Below are 25,678 nucleotides of genomic sequence, written 5' to 3'. Positions count from 1 at the left end.
AAAAATATTTATTTGAAAATCACATTTGCTTCATTGAGTAGTTCTTCCAACATTGAGTTTTAATTATTTTTTATTTTTTTTTATAATTTTAAATTAGAGCCAAGGGAAATTTATATCATGGACGAGGGTCCATATTGCATTATGGACCCTGAATCGAAACAACGACGTACGTAATTCATACGTGCAAGGTACAAAATTTTATAACACAAGACACATACACATGTTATACATTTACTTATTTTTCAAATCTGTTATAGGTACATAATTTGTGTTCATAGGCACAGAATTTCACAACACAAGACACATGAATTCATAACATAAGACACAATTACTAATTTGTGTGAGGTACATAATTTATACTTTGAAAGTACAAAATTTCATAACATAAAATACAAAAACTCACAACATAAAATATATACATATGCATCAGAGTCTACACTACAGTGCTCTGAGAACTGGTCCATGGTATAAGGTTTGAATCAATTGACTAAAACATATAATAAAGTGAGTATTAGATTGGGAGTTTGGGATAAAAACAGCCCAACAAAGGTAATCTTATTGGACCCATTTTTCATTCGCACTGACAATTGACATACATGTGATCTGACTTCATAGGACCACTAATTATTGCAGAAACATCATAAAATCATGCACATATAGCTGGACCAGATTCATGTGACCTAATTCTAAATAAAATATTTTTTTACATTGAAGTTAAATAAACCAACATTATAGTATGATGGTGTGTTTATTGACCGCAAAAATTCTGTATTTAAAATAATAATAATAAAAAAAACATGAGAAACAAAAGCAAGAAAATAAGTTTATATATACACTACAAATAGTGGAGAATGAAAAATTCGATAATAGAAATGAGAGAACTAAAATAAACACATTAAAATTTTCTAATTTTAAAGCAGAAAGAAATATGGAAGAAGTAACATGTATCTACTTGTATCTTGGCCCCCCTACCATACTTGTCAGTTTTAACTGAACAAATTTTGCTATTCTTTGGAGATGAACCCATGAGCTAAAACCACTATATTAAAAGCTATAGTTCACAGCAAATACGCAACTTTATTTCTTTATATATCAACACCACATTTTCAAGAGATTGTGTGCTGAATTTGGCCTCTCACCGATCTCCGCTCAACAATTCTCCTGATCATCAATTGTTCGACTTGTCCAATCACCTTCCACCCAACATATTAAGGGTGTATTTGGTTCATGGGTTTACACACTAGGAATGTTAATCAAAATCATAGTTAGTGTTTGGTTGACAATTTTTTAAAATACAATTATGTGATTTGATTATCCCTTCAATTAAAAACATCATTCCCTAATTAAAAAAGTATCATTCCATCTCATTGATAATATGATTTTTAAGTTTGAATTAGTGTTTTTAGATTTTGGTTTTGATTTTTTTTATTGGTTCATATTGGTGCTTTAGATGTCATTATATCAGGATCAATTGTTTTGATTTTTTGTTTTTGTATTTTTAAAATATTTATTACTGTCAAACACCTTGTGCTCAGATGACATGCAGTGACTTTCCCATATGGAAAGTCATAAGATCAAATATCAGTGGAGGCGATGTTGATTCTTTGTGCTTCAACATGTATAGATATTACAATGTAATATCAATATTTGTAATCATTCTGATTTTACCCTTCTACTAAAATGCAAAATAACCAAATACATCCTAAATAATACTTTTGAGTTTCAATCATAAGTAATAGTGCATGTTTCAGTGAGCCTTTTCACGTGAAACTCGAAAATAATTTAGTTTAAGAGTGATGAAATTATGACACTAAAAAAATATTAAAGAAATCATCAGAACCAACAAGACTGTTAAGAATAGTTTAATGATCCACCAACGGTTTATGGGCAGATGAGATATGGAGTTTCAAGAATCCGTAGGATTATTCAAATCATATTGCACATTTCCCATCTGATAGATGATACATACAATAATATATAAAGTACCTTGTCATAAACTCTCATCATATCAAATAAGTTTGAATATTCCTATGTAAAACTACTGGCTGGATCTCAATTTTTAACCCTCTTTATCCACAGTAATTACTTCTTTCCATGTTGATTATATTAGTGAGAGTTTACTTTTTATTTTTCTTTTTAAATATTAGTAAAATTGTTACATTACTTTTTAAATTTTGGGTCGTTTATATTTTAAATTTTTAAACTTTAAAGAACGTTCCGGTCCACTTTTAATTCTAAATATCTTAAACATTCTTGAATTGTTTTGTAAAATTTTCACCAAGCCCCATCCTACTATACATAAGGGTACTTTGGACATTTTGAACAAAAAGTAGAATTTTTTTTTTTGAATGCTACTGACTCTATTATATTTGTTCAAACATACTTTCTCAACCTAATGAAGAAGCACACAGAGTCAACAACGCCTCTACTGAATCTCGACTTCATGACCTCTCACATGGCCTATACTTGGATTATATTAGCATCTTGTAGATCATAAGAAGATTAATCTCATCAATTTTCGATTAGCATCATTCGGGAGAAGCTCTGATCTTCCATATGAGTTTGAACTCATAGTCTCATGTTTAAACGGTTTAAAACCTTTTTCACTTGAATAAACATTTTTTAGGTAATGAAACATTTTTAAAATAAAAAAAAAAACTAAAAGTGAAACAATACAAACCAAAAGTCAATAATCAAAAGCGAAAATAACACTATAGCCAAAATAGTAAAAAATGAAATATACTATAATTTTATGCGTAATAAATTAATTATAAATTGTATACATTAAAATTCAATCAAATATTGTAATAATTACAACAAATACTTAACTAGTTTTTGTTTGTTTTTATTGAATAATTCTGTCATCATCATATTTGAAATGGTAACAGATGTGTCATCTGATTAGATAGTAGTTAGTAGTTGGTAGTAATATTATTTAATTATATATGTATAAAAGAACTTTTCGGTGCAATACACGTGATTCTCAACTCTCAAGTCATAAATCATCTCTTTTAAAAAAGTAACAATAATAAGGGTGTGTTTGGTTCGCACATGAGAATCGAAATCGAAATGACAAATACTTGGTAATGGTAATGGGTTTTGGAGAAAGTATTTTACATGTTTGGTAGTAGGATGAAATTGAAATGATTACCAATATTGTTGTTTGGTTATGTATGATCCTATAATGGAAATAAAGGTTTTAAAAATACAAGAATAAAAAATCATGACAATTTATTCTAATATAAAAACACCTAAAACAGCAATATGAACAAATATATATATATATATATATATATATATATATATATATATATATATATATATATATAAGTATTAATCCAAACTTAAAAATCAAATTACCAATTAGGAGGGGAATAATGATGGAATGAAACTCTTATTTTATTAGGGAAAGAGTTTTCTAATTAAGGGGTAATCAAATCGCATAGTAGTGTTTTAAAAACCTATCAACCAAGCAATAACAATCAATTTGATTCACATTCCTGATAGTTAAACTGAACCAAACACACCCTAAGTCATAAATCTTTTTTTCTTTTTTTTTTTTTAAAGAAAATCTAAGTCATAAATCTTCTAAATCTAAGTTTAATCAAAATTATCCTATAAAAATGATTGTGTGTAATTATATGATTTGAAAGGATGAGTAGTAATGTTTGAGTGAGTTTTGTGATATATAGTAGCAAAGCAAAGAAACAGGGTGGTCAACACCATTGCGAGCATCTCTCAGCATTGTCTCCCCAATTTTCTATAAATACAAAATACCAAACACATCACCCAATTGCTTTTGTCTACCCTCATCAACCAACTCCTCCCTCATTTCACTGTCCATTACATACCTTCACACACTCCTCTCTCTCTCCCTCTCTCTCTCTCTCTCTCTCTCTCTGATCCTAAGCCACACAAACTAACCCAAATTTGGGGAAGAAGAAGAAGAAGAAGAAGAAGGGGGTTCTTGAATGGAGTACTACACGGATGGGAAGTGGAAACTGTCACAGGATGACCCAAACAGCCCTTCCTCGTCTTCCAAGCCGGCGGCATTAACGATGATGAGGAGCATGTCGCAGAGGGGCGCCGGCGCCGGCGCCTCCGCCAATCACCCTCCTCTTCCAAGAAGTTATTCGCACAGGAACCCGGCGGAGGCGGCCGCCTCCGCCTCCAAGTCCGGTACTAACTTCGGCCGCAAGTGCAAGAACTTGGCCAAGGAACAGAAGGCCAAATTCTACATTGTCAAGCGCTGCATTGCCATGCTTGTCCGCCGGAATAAACACCGCCACGACGACGACGACGACGATTCTTGAATCAACCACTTGCCTATGCTGCCATCAGTACGTGACTATATCGGTAGGACAGATGTACGGTCCAGATTGAGACTATGTAATTTCAATCACATATATTTAGTATTTTTCTTTTTTCTTTTTCCTTACTATATATATCCTGGTAATCATATCATGCTAGACGAGACTAATTCAGTTGAGTTTCAGTCGAACTTCAATTGGAGTAACTCTTCTAAAAGTAATATTGCATACACACCGGTTAGAGGTGTAGTAATATATTTTTAGTCAAATATATACACTATGTTTTCAAGAAAAAAATTACAATATAATGTCGTAAGTTATAGGTCTTGTTTGGTAAAATAGTTAGTCTGGTCAATTTTGATTTATTTGACCACTATTAGTTATTTTTGTGGTTTAAAAATCAATATAAGTGTTTGGTTAATTAACTTTTTATACTTCAAAATGCTAAAATTTAAAAAGTTCAATTAGCTTTTTGAGAAAAGAAATTATACCAAACAGTTATCAGCTAACAGTTAATTTACCAAACATTTTTCTATAATCAGCTAATGTATCAACTAATTATACCCTCTAATTAACTCAATCAGCTAACAACCATTAATAACCAAGCATGACCATAATATTGTACATTTTGTAAAGTTATATCTTATATTTTATAAAGTATACTTTCTTCGTATGTACTTCTACCAAAATACAAAATATGTCTAGAAAATGATAAAAGTAGGTAGGGCATAATAACATATTTTGGGTCTGAGTTGAGTTTAATCAATACATATTTTTGTAATAATGGATGTGAATTTTTTCCCTCTTGGTAAAACACAAAAATTGTCATATTTTTTAAAATGAAAAATGGCATATTCAGATGATATTATACAAATCCCTAATCACATCATATCACATGGATGCCACTAGTCGAGCTAGCTGTATGACTCTATCTCTCTCTGTTGCTGTTTTTGGGTAGAGAAAGATTCCTCGTTGATCTACCTTGGGAATACAAACCATTGTCCACTCTACAAAAAGCAAGAATGGGGATCTGCACAAATAGATTACCTAATTTACAAATCATATGATGATGACAACGTCTAAACCTTAACCTCCGCAAATATGTAGGGAACAATAATGCTATACACAACAAATTTGGTCAATATTAGTCTTCTTCATTTGCACCATTCAACCAACTATGACTATGACTAATTTAGGTTGATTTACCTTATTATAACTTTTTAGTGACTAGAGTCATAAAATTAGGTTTATCTAGTGTACATTCTCAAGTAGTTAGGCATGATCGGGTCACAAAATCAGTTATGTTTTAGTTCAAGTTCTGAACCGCGTGTTCAGGGTTCCGAAAAATGATAAACCCCGGAATTATTTCGTTTTTAGAAAAGATCTTATTTGAACCGCGCACATGTTCAAACTTTTTTTTTTTATAATTTTATATTTCGGACCGAAAAAAATGGAGCTCTTTGTTTAATGCAGCCGTGGATCATCATCGTCCATCTTTAGATTCCTCAGCCACGCCATTTTCTACCATTCTTGCTTTATCTTCTGTGCTTTTACTTTACCAGTCAATTATGAGTAATATAGGCTAGTTTATCTTCTTATAACTCTTTGTCGACTATATGATTACAAAATCAGATTACCCCATGCACACCATCATGTAGTAATTGTGATTTTCCCTTGTCACCAAAAAAAAGAAAATAAAAAATACAAAGGATTAGATATATAACATCTCATTAATTTTTCTTCCAACATATTATTTATGACGCATATTATTAATTTTTTAAAAGATTTATTGGTGAAAAAAAAATAATGTTGGATGGACGACGTCAAAACCCTACTTGGTCCTATCATGCTGACTTGTCTATTAGTTGGTAATAAATCGGTCAAAGTACTTGCTAGGTCCTTGTACTGTAGCGTTTTGTTTATTTTAGTCCTTGTACCTTAATTTTGTTCAATTCAATCCCCATGTACTTTAAAATTTAGAACAATTAAGGACAAAACTTAACACCGTTTATTTTTTCCATTAAGTTTGCTCACGTGGCGTTCGATTTGCCATGTCAAATTTTGTGATATGGTATTGCCATGTCAACTTTTATGGTGTGACATAAAACAATATTATTTTTGGACAAAATCTGACATGGCAAATCGGACGCCATGTGGACAAACTTAATGGAAAAAATAAACGGTGTTAAATTTTGTCTTTAATTGTTCTAAATTTTAAAGTACAAGGATTGTATTGAACAAAATTAAGGTACAGGGACTAAAATGAACAAAATGCTATAATACAGGGACCTAGCAGGTACTTTAACCTAATAAATCTAAATATCTAGCTTGTTATTGGTTTTCCATGGAGTATTATATCAAAGCAGGTCAAGTTATTAATCTTGTTACCTAGCTACTCATTTCTCTTACTCATAAAATCTTTTTGTCTGCCTTACAAACTCTCTTTGTATATCTCTTTAATTTGATTCTAAAGAATATACAGTTTCAACATACAGATACAACAAAATCTCTCTAGTAGATTTTTTGCTTGTTCAAAATGGGAGTTGTGTTTGTCCTAACATTAATATAATTTTCTTTCTTTTTTTACATTTTCTTCCCTTGCAGATGTTGAAATTATATCGTGCACCAGGACGCACAATGTATTGTACGCCCGGGCCAAAACGACGCCGGTTTCTGTTTCTACTGTTAACTTCTAAGGTTTTTTTTTTTTTTTTTTTTTTTTTTTTTTTTTTTTTTTTTTTTAATTTAAATTCCATCTTTGGGATGTACAGAATTATATAATAGAATATACATAAACTCCTAACATAATACACATAAACTCTTAACATAATACACATAAACTCTTAACAGAATACACATAAACACCAGTGTTAAAAAAACAAAAAACTGTAACGGGATTGGACGGACGGAATGGTGTCCGTCGTGTCAATTCTCCACACAACTTATAAAAACGGCGTGGTTTTGGACCAGGGCGCACAATGCATCTTGTGCCCTGGTGCACGATATAACGATTGGGGTGCTGCCACTAGACCCATTGGGCGAGCTTTTCAGCCCACCTAGTATTCCAACAATCGTTATACCCTGCACCACGGTGCACATAGCACTGTGCGCCCCGCCCTCCCAAAACGACATCGTTTTGTTAAGTTGTGTAGGAAGTTGAAGCGATTATGTACATTCTAGTATACAATTATGTACATTTTTTTATACAATTATGTACATTCGAAACAGGGAATTTATGTGTATTATATTAAGAGTTTATGTGTATTATGTTAAAAGTTTATGTATATTATGTATTATGTTAGATTATGTATATTATCTTTTCAAAAAAGAGTATGTGTATTTTGTTATAAAATTATGTACATTCTTGTATACAATTATGTACATTCTTGTATACAATTATGTATATTCTAGTATACAGTTATGTACATTTTCGAAACATGAATTTTTTTTTAAGAAAATTAACTGTCGACACAGGAAAGCGAAATTCTCAAAAAAAATAAAAATAAATTCAAAACGACGTCGTTTTGCACCAGGGCGCACAATGCAATGTGCGCGTTGGTGCACGATATAAATTTCCGTATTCCAATCTTTTGGTTGTCTCATGCCTAACAACCCATCTTGGTTCTATCATCAATAGTTATCCACACAGCTGTGTAGATCATAGTCGAAAAACGACGTCGTTTTGCTTAATTTTATTTTTTTGTGCGCTCAACTACCACATACATTTTTATAACTTATAATGTATATTATTCTAAAACATAATGTATATTATTCTAAAGGATAATATACATTATTTTAAAACATAATGTATATTATATTATCCAGATGTTTCATTATTCTAACGCGTCATGTACATTATTTTGACACATAATGTACATTATTCTAACACGTAATATACATTATTCTAAAACATAATGTACATTATTCTAACACATAATATACATTATTTTTAGTCATAATATTCACGATGATGTTTTAGACCGTATTCCACACCACACAATAATTTATCGTTCGATCATGGTTTAATTTGGCCCTACTAAGATTTGGGTTTAGTGAGATCTATCAAGTGTGTAAGAACAAGACTGAAATTTATGACTTGAACATATTGAATTGTCCGAGCAACGTGGCACCGATGAGAGCAATTGTATGTGATTGATTATGCAAAGGAGATAATCCAGATAATATATACGATAAGTAGAGTTAGAGACTTAGTCTAGTATGTACAGAAACAGAGTCCTAGTCTACCGTAAATACAAGTCCTAACACTCCCCTCAAGACCAAGGTTGACAACCAACAACATTGAGCTTGTCACGCAAGAACTGAAACCGCTTGCTCGCCAAAGGTTTGGTGAATATGTCAGTAAGTTGGTCCTTAGTAGAAATAAAATTAACATGTATTTCTCCATTTGAAACTTTTTCACGAACAAAGTGGTAGTCAATCTCGACATGCTTGGTCCGAGCATGAAATATAGGATTCGCACAGAGATAAGTTGCACCCAATTGTCACGTACACCATAGACGTGGTGGAGCCGCAAAGGATAGACGCAACTCACGAAGCAGAGAAACAAGCCAGGTGACTTCAGTAGAGACATCCGTAACATCTTTGTACTCAGCCTCTGTGGAAGAACGAGCCATAGTGCACTACTTCTTACAAACCTAGGAGACCAAATTATAGCCAAAGAACACCGCAAAGCCACTCGTTGATTTTCGGTCATCCGGGTTACCAGTGCAATTAGAGTTTGAATATGCATGAATAGAAGCAGACAGAGATTTATGAATTAACAACCCAAGATGCATAGTACCTTTGACATAACGCAGCGCCCGCTTGAGCATAGTCCAGTGAGCTGTGGTAGGCGCCTGCATGTGCTGGCAAAGCTTGTTAACAGTAAAAGACAAGTCAGGCCTAGTCACAGTAAGATACTGAAGAGCCCCAACCAAACTACGGTACTGCGTGGGGTCTGCATAAGGAACAACGAACTCCTCATCCACCTTCGTAATAGAGGATGGCGTGGAGAGAGCCTTGCAATCAGACATACCGGCCATATTCAGAATATCACCCATATATTGTTTCTGAGACAACAAGAGACCTCCACAGTATGGAACCGTCTCAATCCCAAGAAAAAACGACGGAGCTCACATGTCATGAACCATAAAAACAATAGCCATCTTCGTAACTAAACCAATGACCTAAACCTGATCAGACCCAATCACAAGAATATCGTCCACATAAACTAGCACAAACAGCTGAATGGCGGTGCTAGAATAATGAATAAATAATGAAGCATCAATCTTTTAAGAATTAAAGGCAGCAGACACTAAAACATCATGCAAACGAGTAAACAATGCCCGTGGAGCCTGCTTAAGGCCATAAAGAGACCGTTGCAACAAGCAAACATGATCCGACTTACTCGTATCTTCATACCTCGGAGGTTGACGCATGTACACTGTTTCTAATAAATGACCATTAAGAAATGCATTGTGGATGTCCAGTTGTCTGATGACCCAGTCACGAGACAAAGCAGAGATAGTAACAAATGAACGGTAGTGGGCTTGACCACCAGACTGAAGGTGTCAAAAAAGTATTGGCCAGCCACCTGATTAAAGCCCTTAGCAACCAACCGAGCTTTATAACGTTCAACAGACCCATCGGCATTACACTTAGTCCTGAAAACCAACTTACAACCAACAATATTCATACCTCGATATACCAGGACTAGCCACTATGTATGGTTCTGCAACAACGCGTTGAACTCAAGATCCATGCCTCTCGCCATTGCGGAAACAAAACCGCTTAAGAGTAGCAAGTCGGATCCGTAGGGCAAGCTTGAACCACCAACGCCACATGTTTCGCGTCAGATTGCCCCATACTCCGTAATTCCATAGAATACGCCCGGGGAGGATACTGGCGCCGCTGCCTGCGACGAGTTGAAGCAACTTGACCCGTAGCTTCTAAGGTAACTGGAGTAGCGGGTACGGCCACGAGCGAGACCGACTCGGCAGCATCAGTCTGCCCATCGCGCACAGAACCACTGGTAGCGGGGATGGCAGGCGGGCAAGCAGCCGAAGGCGCCACTGGCAGCGTTCGAACCACCCGGACAGGCGCAACAGTCCACGGAGCAGGAACATCAACCATGGGCAGATCCTGTGAATCAGAAGTAGACACAAAAGGGAACACAGATTCATCAAATCTCACGTGTCGACAAATACAAACTTTATTAATGGCAAATTTCATGCAACGATAACCACGAAAAGAGTCGGATATCGTAAAAAGACATAGGGAGCATACTGATATTCAAGTTTGTTTTTATTATGGGGACGAAGCAACGGGAAACACAAAACACCCAAAGACTTTAAGAAAGGAATACGATGGTTGAGAGCGATAAAGCGACTTAATTATGCATACGATTAATAAGATAGACCGCAGTCTTGACAACATGGCGATATTTTCATTCAACCCAACCGTTTTGCTCATGTGTATAGGCACAGGATTGACAATGAAAGATGCCAAGATTAGAGAAAGTAGTATGAAACTTTTTATACTCTCCCCCTAAATCAGATTGGATATTCTTTATTTTATACGAAAAAGACCTCTCAACCATAACACGAAAACAAGCAAAAATATCATATATATCTATTTTTGCACGCATGGGAAATAACCAAGTGAACCTAGAGTAATCGTCAACAAATAACACGAAATAGCGATATCCATTAATTGAAGTAAAAGGTGTCGGGCCCCAAATATCGGTATAAAGTAAATCAAGTACATGACTACTAGACGAACTAACACGCGGCAAGGGAACCGAGAGGATTTCCCAAGCTGACAAGACGAACAAAGCGATGAACTAATATTTTTAACAGAAGAACTACAGGACACGACTTCCAGACTTGACCCAAGACACGATGGTGAGGATGCCCAAGACGCTTGTGCCAAACCAGGGGAAACGCACATGACGCAAGGAACGCAGCAGAAGTAGACGAAGACGTAGGCCATGTGTATAGCCCCCCGGAAGTATGACCTTTAAACATGACAGCTTTGGTTATAGGATTCTTCACAAAGAAAACATCATGATGAAACTCAAAAAATACATTATTGTCAGCAACAAATTTACGAACAGACAATAACAACGCAAAGAGATTAGGCACATGAAAGACATTAGATAACTGAAACGAACGAGACCCAGTGGTTAACGAAACATGACCAAGACCAGAAATAGGCAAACCTGAACCGTTGCCGACATGGAGATTATCCGAACCATTATACTCGACCATGAAGGACATTACAGAGGCATCCGGCGTGGCATGATCTGTAGCACCAGTGTTGGGAAACCAATCGTGAGGACCGGTCAAGCCAACGTCACTCGCCTAATAAACCATGTGTGCCTGAGGAGCCGGGTCCTGAGCATATCTCTGAAAACAAGTGTGAGCCGTGTGACCCTGTGCGTTGCAAAGTTGATAACGTAAAACGGAGGAGCAACCGCCTCCACGGTCTTGACCACGGCCACGCCCGCGCTGTCCACGGCCGCGACCGCCAGACCGCCCAGCCCGGCCACCAGACCGGCCTCCATGCTGCACAGCTAACGCTACTGGACCAGAAGCGCCACCGCCAACAGCTCCGTCATCAGCACAAATAAAATCGTGCGCCACTTGGTAGTCTGCAAGCTCAGAAAGAGTGACCGACTCACCCGTCGTTAAGGTCGCTGCTAGGAGCTGGTATTTCGGGCGCAAGCCACGGAACACATACAAATTTTAGTCATCCAAAATGACCTGACGACCAGCCAAAGACAAAATCCTTCACGATAACCTGCACACGACCAAGATAGTCGGCCACAGATTCGTTGCCCTGACGAAGGTTTTGCAGCTGTCCGAGAAGCTGAAGAGTGCGTGCACGAGTATAGTCGACCCAAGAGTGTGCTCAATCGACAGCCAAACCTGTCGGGAAGTGGACCGTCCAACCACAAGATGCATTACCATCTCGGAAAGAGAGGAGATCAGCATGGAGAGGATCGCTTGATCCTACTGAATCCACGCCGTACGAGCAGCGGTCTGACCAGTTACAACGGAGCCAGCCGCGGCGGCATCAGGCAAAGGAGCGACGACGAGTGGGCAAGGATGCGTCCCCTCAACAAAACCAAGCAAACCCTGACCATTTAGAAAGGGAACCAACTGAGTTCGCCAGAATAAATAGTTTCGGGTTGTGAGCTTGATTGATACAAAGTGATGCGTGGCGGAGAGGCTTAGATTCACCGTAGAAGGCCCGAGATGTCAGCGTTACTGGCCTGATCCATCGGGAAGAAGAGAGAATAAATGAAAACCCAGGACTCTTGATACCAGATGAGAGTAATTGTATGTGATTGAGTATGCAAAGGAAATAATACAGATAATATATACGGTAAGTAGAGCTAGAGACCTAGTCTAATATGTACAGAAACAGAGTCATAGTCTACCGTAAATACAAGTCCGCACCTGCCTATTCGGATAAACAAAATAATGCCCTAATTCCAATTAGCATCATATATATATATATATATATATATATATATATATATATATATATATATATATATATATATATATATATAATGTGCCATGAGTTAGAAAATAGTTACTTAATTCAGTTATAGTAATATCATGCATGAGTGCTGGTTACGTAATTGATAAGGGAGGTTAAGATTACCTTTTTCCTCGTTATAGGGTATATACCCAAACTATTTTCTATGACCAGTTTTTCAAATTCGGATATTATATCGAGAAATTTACACTTTTTGTCTCTAAATTATTTGGTAATTGTAGAATTAATTTCTGAGTGTTGGTCAATGGTCATGCATACTTTTCGTCTCTAAGTTAACATTTGTGTTGCACTTTTTATTCTTTCATGCTCACTTTTCTCCCTGAGTTATACTAAAATTGAAAATTTCGTCCCTAATGTTTTATTAGTAAAGGGACAAAAAATGCAACATCAATGATAACTTAGGGACGAAAAGTAAGTATAACCAACCCTTAAGGACGAATTCTACCATTACCATATAATTTAGGGATAAAAAGTACAATTTTTCCTATATCTAATTACGAATTTGCTCCTAAGGTAATGAGGAGGTCAATTGAGTCTGTCTAGAGTTGAGACCTACACTTGAATGTATACTTATATACACAAAGAGTCAATTAATCACCAATTGTTATGCCATGGACCCGGGTCCACCTTGCAAGGTGGACCCAGGTCCAAAACGCACGTCTAGAATAACAGTTCAGTTAGTGGCACCATTTCCTAAGCTAATGATATATATATATATATATATATATATATATATATATATATATATATATATATTGTGAATATAGAGTTCTGCAATTGTGAATATTGAGTTATGTAATTTGGTATATTGAAATCTAAAATTGTGAATATAGAGTTCAAAAATGGTTAATATAGAGTTCTGCAATTGTGAATACTGAGTTCTGTAATTTTTTTGAGTTCTGTAATTTTGTATATTGAGATATAAAATTGTGAATATTCATTTCTAAAATTATGAATATAGAGTTCTAAAATTGTGAATATAGAGTTCTAAAATTGTGAATATAGAGTTCAAAAATTGTGAATATAGAGGAACGAATTCTGAAGACAAACTGCAAGGAAAAAATCAATTTTTTTTTATTAATTCAGACGGTGTCGTTTTGCTTCAATACGACGCCGTTTTGAACTCGAGTCCACAGCATAATTTGCCGTCAAATCACAACCCCAATAATTTAACCTGTTGAGCCAACTCTAACCTAAGGAGCCCAATTCCAAATCGTTTATAGTGAATTTCGTGACAAATTATACCACGGACTAGGATCCACCTTGCATTGTAGACCCTGGTCTGTAGTATAACAATTCGGGTTACAAACCCCCCACCCTAATACTAAAAGTGAGTTTAGTGTGCAACACCCCAACCGTTAAATCATTGCTGTGGGGTGATTATTTCAAACTTTACGCATTGGAGCAATGAATATACTTATGAACAGTCTTTGGCCCCATATTGTATGTAATCATGCAATATGCTAACATTATAATAGCCCTATAATCAATCTTTCGTAGCCGTTATTACTACTAAACTAGTAATTCAGCGGCGCGGTGCACAAAAAATTATGTTATTATAAATATAAATAAAAAATAGAAAAATTAAAATATTTTAAATTATTTAATATAATAATATTTTTGAGCTTCCATTGGTCAAGTATTTATTATTTTTATAGAATACAAAATCACAATTAAAATTAAAATTATAATTTTGTATGGTTAATATAATCTCTAATTATGGGTCAGACGTAAAAAAATCTTCTCTCTAGAATCTTTTCTCTCTTAGTTTCCTTCGCTTTTGGTAAGTTACCGGTGTCTTCCACCGGTCGTGGAGTTTCCTTACATGGATTTTATGGAGGGAGACCCGCCGTCGAACAACCTTCCGGTGACGGAGGGGGAACCGCGAAGGGTACCAAACACAGGGAAAAGGGTTAAAATCCTCAAACGATCCTTTGCTGAAGCCACTGCTACGCCACCGTTCATGCCGGAAGAAGCTTCCATGTCGGACGAAGCGGATGCTGACTGGCTGGACGAGGAGGTGGTGGTGCGATCTGATGAAGGACTTGAAGATGTAAGGGAGGGGATCCCAGTTGTCAAATTCTCTCAAGCTGAAAGGGAAGAGATGATTAAGCCTTGGAAAAGGGCCTTAATCGTTAAATATCTTGGCAAACCCCCCGCCTTCAACATCCTCCAGCAACGTCTTTTCCGTTTATGGAATATCAACGGGAAAACTGTGATGCTGGACATTGGTGGTGGATACTATGTGGTTCGTTTTACCATTGCGTCTGAGTATAAGCATGTCCTTTTAGATTGACCTTGGAAGATCTTCAATTGCTACGTCATCCCGCAAAGATGGCGGCCTGATTTTGATCCCTATACTGCCAAGATGGAAAAGATGGCGGTATGGGTTCGTCTTCCAGGTTTACCAGTTGAGTACTTTCGAGATGGATCGGTAAAAAAAATTTTGGATCTTGTTGGGAAACCGATCAAGTTGGACATAATGACGACCGAGGTGGATAAGGTTAAGTTCGCGAGAGCTGCTGTTGAAATCGATCTCCTCAAACCTCTTGTGTCGATGGTCTGGGTCAGTGATAGAGTTCAGCAAGTGGAATACGAGGGGCTCCATGTTATCTGCTTCGACTGCGGAGAGGTAGGGCATGTTTCCTCTAAGTGTCCGAAGAAAGTGGCGACAGAAGATCAATCTCACACTTCTCAAACGCCACAAGATGTAGCAGAGGCTATGGAAACTACCGTGCAAGCCACGGCGCCAATGGAAAAGCCTCGAGAAAAATATGGACCTTGGATGATTGTCTCCTACAAAACAGACAAACACCAGGGAAAAGGTCAAGTTAATGGCAGAAATCCTAAAGGAAAACCGCCGAAAGGAAAAGAAAAGGCCAATCTCCCGAATACGGTGGCGGCGGGGGAGCGGTCTCCGGCGGCAAAACAAACAAGCAAGTCGCGAGGACAGGTAAGTGTTACTTCTCCCCCTATCCCTGTTAGTAACGGGTTCTCTGCTTTGCAGGACGTGGAAGTGCTGCATGAAACCCCTGTTTTCGTGGAAGGGGAAACTAGCGCAAGAAACAAAAATCCTGGTGGGGTAGGCGGGAAGAAAAAAGGAAGAAAAAAAAAAAAGAACGTGGCACAGGATACAGCTCCAAATGATGGAGAGGGGGACGCCGGCAGTCATGCTAACCAGAGCCAGAGTGCAACTCTGGCTAGGCAGGTGACTTCCGGTCAACGTAATACTGTCACCCCTTTTGTTTTTGGTTTTGGACAGGGTGTTCTGCACAGTTCCCAAATCCCGGGGAGTTCATCGTCGGGGAATGTCATGTTGTCTACGCATAAGGAAGGCGGTGGCCAAACTTCCTTACCACACAATGGTTGTCAATGATCGTGGTGGCCTGGAATTGTCGGGGTGTTGGGAACCAGGAAATGATCCGCCACACTAAAATCCTTTTAACCAACAAGGATGTGGGTGCTATTTGCTTCCTAGAGACCAAAACCAATAAGGCCGACAAACTCCTCAAAATTCTCTGTAAGTTGGGCTTTCAGAACTCTTTTATGGTTAATACCCTCGGTTTTGCAGGAGGGCTCCTCCTAGTTTGGAACAAGGATATGCTGGATCTTGAAGTGGTCAGTAGTAATTCCCAAACCATTCATTGCAAAATTCTGGAGGGCGGGAACTCGCAGTTTTACATCTCTTTCGCCTACGTCAGGCCTAACATGAGGGCTAAAGAAGTGTTTTGGTCGGAGTGTAAAACTTTTAGAGCCTCCAGGTCAGGACCTTGGGTGATGCTTGGAGATTTTAATGACATTGCGATTAGTTCTGACCATTGGGGAAGTGATCACATCAACATGAGTAATATGGCTAGATTCTGTGAGGCTTATGAAGACTGCGGTCTTATGGAAGTACCTTCAACAGGTCCGAGTTTTACCTGGTCTAGGCAAATTGGAGGACGCACAGTTACCAGACGGAAGTTAGACCGAGTCTTCTAGAATTTTGAAGCCCAAGAAGCCTTCCCAGAAGCCAAAGCGAGAGTCTTGCCTAGAACCCATTCTGACCATCATCCTATTTCGTTTGTCAAGGTGGCAGGCGCAGCTCCTAGCCGAAGACATAAACCCTTCCGTTTTGAGGCGGCATGGCTCACTCGGGAAGACTACAAAGATGTCTGGAAGAAAGCTTGGTCAATTCATCCCCACAATGTCGTGGGAGCTATAAACGAGGTTACTAATCTGAGTAAAAAATGGAATGAAGATGTGTTTGGCAACATTTTCAAAAGGAAGAGACTTCTACAAGCCAGGATCCAGGGGATTCAAACTTCACCTTGGTATTACAGGTCTAGAGGGCTACAGGTTCTAGAAAAGAAGCTTATTGATGATCTTAACCTTACCCTCTCTCAGGAGGAGCTACTCTGGTTCCAAAAATCCAGAAAGGCTTGGATTCAGGACGGTGACAAAAATACCAAATTTTACCACCGGTCCACTATTATTCGGAGGAGTAGGGGGAGAATAAGATCCCTTAAAATTAATGGTGAGTGGATCTCCGAGACATCTGTCCTAAAAAACCATGTTACTCATTTTTTTTATAATTTTTTTTGCAGGGTCAACCATCCTGACGTGATCACCCCCGAACCCCACTCTAGTCCTAGAATAAGTCAAGACGAGGCCAACAACCTTTCTAGACTGGCTGGCATTGATGAAGTCAAGAAAGCAGTTTTCGGGATGAAAAGGATGGGTAGCCCGGGTCCAGATGGGATCCAAGCTGCCTTCTACCAAGACTATTGGGATGAGGTAGGTCAGAGTATCACCATGTTCGTTAATGAGGCCTTGGTCACAGGTAAGATACCGGTAAGTTTTCTGGAATCGTTCATTACTCTCATTCCTAAAAAACCCAGTCCGGAGAGTGCTGCTGACTTTCGGCCTATCACGCTACTTAATGTCATTTTCAAAATTGTTTCAAAGGTTCTGGTTAACAGGTTGAGACCTCTGATGATCAAGCTTATTGGCCCGCACCAAAATAGCTTCCTCCCTGGGAGGTCTACCTTGGATAATATCGTTCTTACGCAGGAAATCATACATAGCATCAATCACAAGAAAGGGAAAAAAGGTTCTTTGGTGATGAAAATTGACTTGCATAAAGCTTATGATAGTATAGACTGGGGCTTTCTAGACACGGTGCTCACAGATTTTGGCTTCCCCAAACGGCTGATTAATCTGGTTTTATTTTCCCTCAAAGAGAGCTCTATTAGTATCCTTTGGAATGGGGAAAAGCTTTCGCCGTTCGAGCCAGGAAGAGGTCTGCGACAAGGTGATCCCCTTGCCCCTTACCTTTTTATACTTGCTATGGAAAAACTATCTTATCTCATCCAGGAGCAAGTCCGAGGTAAAGTGTAGAAGCCGGTTTATATTTCGAGAGGGGGTGTTGGAATTTCTCATCTCTTCTTTGCTGATGATCTGATGCTTTTTGGAGAAGCCTCTGAAGGTCAAATTGCCACCATCATGGACTGTCTTAACAGATTCTCTCGTTGGTCAGGTTTAAATATTAATCTTTCTAAATCTCTCATTTATTGTTAACCTAACACCCCCAACAGGGTTAAGCGAAGGATGGGAGACACTTCTAATATACCAGTCACTGAAAACCTTGGTAAGTATTTGGGGATTCCCATTCTCCAAAAAAGGATTAACAAGAGCCACTTCAACTACATCCTTGACAACATGAAGAGAAAGCTTAATAAGTGGAAGGCTGACACATTAAGCTTAGCTGGCGACGAGTTCTTGTCCAGTCAGCCCTAGCGACGGTCCCGGTTTATACCATGCAATCGGTGGCGCTTCCGGTAAGTATTTGCAATGATATTGATAAAATTTGCAGGGACTTCCTTTGGGGCTCCAATGACGCCAAAAGAAAAATTCATCTGATCAATTGGAGGGAAGTCTGCCGACCTAGGGATCAAGGGGGAATGGGCCTTAGGATGGCTAAAGATTTTAACACGGCCCTCTTGGCAAAGCTTGCATGGCAAATTCTGAATAACACTGAAAAACTTTGGGTGAGTGCCATGAAGCATAAATACCTACAAGACAATAATTTCTTCACCTCCATTACCTCCTCGAATGCCTCATGGGGCTGGAAAAGTATCATTAAAGGGCGTTCAACCATTGAAACTGGAGCACAGTGGTGAGTGGGTAATGGTAGGTCGCTTGATTTCTGGTCGGATTGGTGGATCGGTGACAAACCCCTTGGTCTTGAGTCGAATATTGACATTCTCGAAGCTTACTGTAACTTGAAAGTTAGTGACCTCATCACGGTAGATCGCAACTGGAATGTGGATCTCTTATCAGAACTACTGCCGCCTGACTTGGTCTGCAAGATACGAGCCACTCCTATCCCAATTGAGGAAAATACACAAGATAGGCTAAGCTGGCCGGATAGCACAACAGGTACGTTTTCAGTCCTCTCGGCTTATAATATCATTGCAGGGAATTCTAATAGCGAAGACTGGAACTGGGTATGGAAGATCAATTGTGTTGAGAAGGTGAAGTCTTTCCTCTGGCTGCTGTTGAAAGGGAAGCTTCTCACTGGTGAGGAGAGACGCAATAGAAGGTTAACCACCGATGCCTCCTGCAAGCGGTGCCCTGATGACGACGAGTCGATTGATCACATCTTTAGGAGGTGCCCGTTCGCGACGGATTGCTGGGACTTGGCGAAGGATCATGGAGGCATAATCTCGGCTAATTTCAAGCCGGTGAACTCCTGGATTAAAGATAATTGTACCAGCAAGAAGATGATGCAAGATGATATTCCTTGGAACGTTACTTTTGTCTACATCCTCTGGCTTATATGGAAGGCGAGAAATGGGCTGATCTTCAACAATAATTATGAGTCCCACGTTCGGTTAATTAACACGGCCTTAAGTATGGCGAAGGAAGCCACGTCGTTCATCATCAAACATAAAGGTGTGGTTCATGGCTACTGGAAGTGGATCTATTGGGAACCCCCTCAACACGGATGGATGAAGCTCAATACGGATGGAGCACTAAGTCCAGTACAGGTATGGCAAGCGCAGGCGGTCTAATTCGGGACGAGTACGGCCGTTGGGTTAAGGGTTTTTCAACTAAGGTTGGTTCTACTGATAGTTTCTCAGCAGAGCTGTGGGGCCTAAGGGAGGGTTTACGGCTCTGCTTGAGAGAAAGAATCGACAAGATATGGGTAGAGATGGACTCATCTGCAGTGGTTGCCATCATGAATAGGGCGACTCAAATAGAGGAAACAGTTGTGACCTTAGTAAAGGACTGTCTTGATCTCATCAGCAACTTTCGTATGATTAAAGTCACTCATATTATGCGAGAAGGAAATCAGTGTGCCGATTGGCTAGCAACTTTTGGACAAACGATTAACTGGGGAACTCTCTTTCTGGACTTGCCCCCAATGGAGCTCAATTCTCTACTGGTTGCCGATTCTTGTAATAGGCTGGTCCCAAGGATCCGCTAGCACTCTCATCTGAAGGTGCCAATTTTACCAAAAAAAAAAAAAAAATCTCTAATTATGTGCATATTCAAATAAACTTATAGAGAGAATTTACATAATTACATTGATTTATTCTTAATTGTATTTCATCTATATTATAATTTTCACAATACGAATAATAACTAAGATAATTACATTTGGAAAGCAAATTTTAAATTTTGTATGTGTAAATTTAAACTCTAATTGAACACATTTTTTATATGATTATATAATATATAACTATTTTATTTTTCAAAAGTATATTTTTTATATGATTATATAATATATAGCTATTTTATTTTTTAAATGTTGTGTGTGTTTTTTTTTTTTTTTAATAATAAAAGATGTTGTGATATTAATTGTAGCATTAATTATTTCCCAAATCATATAAAGAATTGCATCTGTGCTCTAGCTACTCCTTAGTTACTTGTATACATATTATTTACATGATTTATGCCTAATTCACTTTAAAGCTAACATTCTTCTATTGAAATGTCTGATTCTTCTGATCCTCTCTTAGGATGGAGTAAACGTATGGACAAAAGTGCTTTCAAATTGACGTATATTAATTGGCAAATTATAGGACATGATTTTACCTTGCATTATGGACCCTGGTCTAAAATGACATTCAGATTATGTGTATGCAATTAATATATTATGTAGATTATGTGCCTGAGAAATGGAAGATAAATAATATATTAAGTATAGACACATAATATGTTAATTGTAGACACATAATATCCCGCTAACATATTATGTGCATGCATTTAACCTATTATGTGCATGTATTTAACATATTATGTGTCTGTAGTTAACAAATTATGTGTTTTCAATTTATTTACAAACACAATTTATTAACTAAAGACACATAATATGTTAATTACAAACACATAATTTTTAGACCAGGGCCCACAATGCAAGGCGGACTCTAATTTGATACATAGTATAACAATTGATATTAATTAGAGATGATTTTCAAAAAAAAAAAAATATTAATTAGAGATGTCAATTTACCAATAGTTATTGCGTGGACTGTGGCCCACACAGCTGTGTCGACCACGGTCCAAAGACGACGTCGTTTTGAGTAATTTTTTTTATGCGACCCATTGCAACATACATTTTTATAACTCATAATATACATTATTCTAACACATAAAATACATATTTTAACTCATAATGTACATTATTCATCATCAAACTCATAAAATTCAACGACATCATTTTGGCGCAAATTATGTTGTGGACTCGTGTCCACAATGCATTATGGACACGAGTCCAAAACGACGCCGTTTTTAGGGAAAACGCGGCATTCCAGTTAAAAAATAAAAATTGTCTCGGCGTTAACGGCGTTATTCGTTTGTGGAATTACGAATGTACAGTTATGGAATTATGGAATTATGAACACAGAGCTCTGACATTATGAACTTACAATTATGAACATATAGTGATAAAATTATGAACATAGAGCTCCAAAATTGTGAACATAGAGCTTCAAAAATTATGAATTTATAGTTATTGAATTATGAATGTACAGTTACGGTATTATGAATGTACAGTTATGGAAGTATGAATGTACAGTTATGGAATTATGAACACAGAGCTATGAACTTACAATTATGAACATATAGTGATAAAATTATGAACATAGAGCTCTAAAATTGTGAACATAGAGCTTCGAAAATTATGAATTTACAGTTATTGAATTATGAATGTACAGTTACGAAATTATGAATGTACAGTTATGGAAGTATGAATGTACAGTTATGGAATTATGAACACAAAGCTCTGACATTATGAACTTACAATTATGAACATATAGTGATAAAATTATGAACATATGCTCCTATAACGAAGCGGTCTGAAATTAAAAAATAAAAAATAAAAATAGAAGATAACGGTGCCCGGCACCATTATCGTGTCCACAATACATGCTAGACACGAGTCCATAGCATAATGATTGTCATTTTGGACCATAGTCCACACAATAATTTGCTTCAATTAATCTTAACTTGAAACTGATATATATAATGGCCCAATAAGACAGAAAAATATAAGTTTTAGGCCCAAAACAATTTAGGCCGATAAAAAACAATTTGGCAAATTATATCGTGCACCGCGGTGCATAATCGATTATGCACCGAGTTTGAAAACGATGTCGTTTTGTTTAATGAAAAGAAACGGCACCCGTTTCGCGTCGTTCTACGCCTTTCCGCAAAAAGTAACTCTATTATTCAGTTTCATTTTGTATACACTGCAGTTTCAGTTCAACACAACTCGATATTTATACACTCAAATATGTATTATTTAATTTTATGTTATATACACTATAATTTCATTAAAACACAACTACATGATCATTTCGATATAATTACAGTTTCATTGCACAATATACACTCAAATATGTGAAATGTTATTCAATTTCATTTTATATACACTGCAGTTTCATTTCACCACAACTACAGTATCATTTTGATATAACTTCATTTTCATTTGATAATATATAAAATAATACGTGAGGCAGTGTCGGTTTAGATACACTTTAGTTTCAGTTGGTAATTAACAAACCAATAAATTCACGCTCTGCTAACAGTAACGGTGCACCATTTCTTTACTTAAAGAAATGGTGTCGTTTTGACCGCAGTGCACGTACACCACGGTCCACGATATAATGACTGAAACAATTTGATTTGTCCAAAATTGACAAACTCGATCGCTTGAATAAGGTCACTTGAAACTTAGGGGCTGGCCTAATAAGCTAGCTAGTTCGATAGCTTAAGGTGTTCAAAGTTACTATTTGTTTCACAAATGATATAGAACAAAATATATGTGACACTTAGTATGTAAGTTCCTTTTTTATTTTTTTCTTTAATATCTATTAAAATTTTAAATAAAATTTAATAAATGTATTACAAAACAATTTTGTATGAAAATAAATAATGGAAAAAAATTATTATAATTATTATATTATTAGTGCATGTAAATATATTAATTATTATTTTTAAAATTTAAATAGATGAAAATGTTTATTAATATATTTTATAATGTTGAGCGAGTTGGAGAGCCAAGTCCAGCATCCTACCATTGAAATATGGTATGATGGCTATGCAAGTATAAAGAAATAAAGTTATGTCTCCACTACTAGTTATAGCTTTTGGCATAGTGGTAAGCGTTTGATCTGACAATTGGTATAAGAGTATGTTGTGGATCTCATTGAAAGCATGCTTTGCAGTTGAGGCTAACAGGTGAAATTGGAGATTAAATTGATGAAATTGAAAGTTTAGAAGATTATTTCTAAAATATCAAAAAATTTAGTTAAAGTTTTGGCGTTAAGGTAAAAAGATTTTAACTCGATAAACCCGATAAGACTAGTCCGAAAGTGACTGGGCTAACCCGATTAACATCACTATATTAATATGTCATGTCAATTGGTACAACATCATTATATCATGGACAATTGTCTAAAATGACATTGTTTTAATTCACAGAAAGGGTGCCTTTAGTGGCGTTTTTCTTTTCCCCTTCACTTAGAAACAACGTGATAGTATATGTACATAATATGTTTTTTTTTTAAAGGAAAAACCACATATTATTAACATAGTAAATGTTGAATATAAATGGGAGGGATAGCATACCATGTATGATTATTAGGCTGAGAGCCAGAGTCCCTAGCGAGAGCATGGGCTAACTAGTTCGTTAAACGAGAAATAAAATGACAAATGTTAAGTACATGTTTATAAAACTAATATTTAAGTCCATAATAAGAACTTACTAACTTTCAACATGCAAATATTTCTTAAAACTATATCATAATAATGATTACATGTTAAACATGTTAAATCTAATATAATCTAACCATACAGAGTAGGATCTACGAGGCAGTCCTCAGACATGGTGGCCGAGGCCACCTGCCGATGTGAGGCCTCGCCCATGACAGACGAGGGCTCCTCGGCCACAAGGTGGACCGCCGGACTGACGCATTACGGAGAAGCACGCCGTGTTCCTTGCCTGATGGAGGAGGAAAGACGGGAGATGAACGCACGAAAAAGAGTGGAGATCGCCGTCTGAGCCTGGCCGGCGGCGGCGGCGGATTGCGGAGCCGAGATCGGAATCGTCGCAGGTGAAGCCATCGCTCTCTTTGTTTTCTTAAATCTCTCTCCTTGTTCACGACGAGTGGAGAGAACAGAGAGACGGCCGACAAGACGTTATATCCTTCCAAAATTTGAACACACCTCTAAATAACAATAAATATGATCATTTATCGATCATGTTGTTCTTTGCCTAAGATTGACGGCTACTAGTACCGTCCAATGCCCCAAACTCTGATGACACCGTCTGTATACCCACACTGAAAAGAGTGCTCCCATCGGACCAAATTGTTGAATGTATACCAGACAACGGATATGGGATCCTCTACCAAATACTGGGGTTGTCACTTGTGCAAATACCTTCACTCATGCAAGAGGAACATCTTGTACCTATAACTATTTGTGCACTTAGTGCTGGAGAATTGATGGTTTTGAAAGGAATTGACAATGGGGAAGTTCTGAGTAGTGGCACGTCACAGATCAATAAAGATAATTCCATTGCTCCAAATTCAATTCACTTTTTGCAGTCAAGAAGAAATAAACAAGACAGCCGAAACAAATTACTACAAGATCTTGATCATGGTAGCCGAGGCAGTCCTTAGCCATGGTCCGCTACGCTCTCCGCTCAGGAGTAGGGGACTGGTGATAGGATAATTGGACATGGTACTGGATCTGACTGAGTGCACTTGGTATAACCTATCAAAAGAGTAATGATATTAACGGTCAAGAGCACCGCCTCATCAATGAAAGGAGTTATGGAAGGCCAACAACTTATGGAGGGGAGCGCCTCAATTAATTAAGGATGTAGCGTCACTTATTAGGAGGCCGCTCATATAATTATTGTAACCATTACGATTTGGTAATATAAAGCTGAGCCTGTACAATGTAGGGGGACACGCTTAATATTCCGTACTAAAACTATAGGCAATACAATTGATTTACTTCCTTCTGAATATGCTTCGGTAACATATTTACCGTCAATTGTAATCGGAATATTTCGATTTGGTTGTTGTAGTGAACCAAATCGTGGTCATAATTTGTTGGAGAAGAAAAATAAATGAAATATTTATTTTAAAGGTAATATATGTCCATTTAACATTTTAGAGAAAAAAACTGCTATTTTTCCTTATATTTAATATATATATTTTTTAAAAAATCTATTCTTAATTTCAAAATAGAATTCTTTTCCTAACCTGGGTGGGAGTGGGAAAACCTTCAATTTAATTGTT

The 25,678-nt window shown here is 37.2% G+C and overlaps 2 protein-coding genes across 2 annotated transcripts; both read left to right on the top strand.

Annotated features, from left to right (window-relative positions):
- Nucleotides 1–3,971: 3,971 nt before the first annotated feature.
- LOC109156320 lies at nt 3,972–4,313 on the top strand. The gene has a single exon (XM_019304160.1). It carries the CDS (start codon nt 3,972–3,974, stop codon nt 4,311–4,313), a length of 342 nt encoding a protein of 113 aa, XP_019159705.1.
- A 10,942-nt stretch (nt 4,314–15,255) lies between these two features.
- Nucleotides 15,256–20,108, top strand: LOC109156318. The gene is made up of 12 exons (XM_019304159.1): nt 15,256–15,831; nt 15,886–16,086; nt 16,141–16,243; nt 16,450–16,785; nt 16,957–17,278; nt 17,465–17,711; nt 17,826–18,246; nt 18,337–18,391; nt 18,455–18,640; nt 18,733–19,035; nt 19,153–19,909; nt 19,995–20,108. Exons 1-12 carry the CDS (start codon nt 15,256–15,258, stop codon nt 20,106–20,108), a joined length of 3,621 nt encoding a protein of 1,206 aa, XP_019159704.1.
- The last annotated feature ends 5,570 nt before the right edge of the window (nt 20,109–25,678 follow it).

The sequence above is a fragment of the Ipomoea nil genome, unplaced genomic scaffold (assembly GCF_001879475.1).
Source record: "Ipomoea nil cultivar Tokyo-kokei standard unplaced genomic scaffold, Asagao_1.1 scaffold2705, whole genome shotgun sequence".
Classification (NCBI taxonomy): Eukaryota; Viridiplantae; Streptophyta; class Magnoliopsida; order Solanales; family Convolvulaceae; genus Ipomoea; species Ipomoea nil.
The sequence above is the reverse complement of the archived record's forward strand: the minus strand, read 5'-3'. Positions and strand labels throughout refer to the sequence as shown.

What these genes read in the sequence shown, in the direction of transcription:
- LOC109156318 (XM_019304159.1), top strand. Translation starts at nt 15,256, where the DNA reads ATGGCGGTATGGGTTCGTCTTCCAGGTTTACCAGTTGAGTACTTTCGA. An exon ending in CAAGCAAGTCGCGAGGACAG is followed by an intron (nt 15,832 to 15,885) that starts GTAAGTGTTACT and finishes TCTGCTTTGCAG; the next exon opens with GACGTGGAAGTGCTGCATGA. An exon ending in ATTGAAACTGGAGCACAGTG is followed by an intron (nt 19,036 to 19,152) that starts GTGAGTGGGTAA and finishes CTTGAAAGTTAG; the next exon opens with TGACCTCATCACGGTAGATC.
- LOC109156320 (XM_019304160.1), top strand. Translation starts at nt 3,972, where the DNA reads ATGGAGTACTACACGGATGGGAAGTGGAAACTGTCACAGGATGACCCA.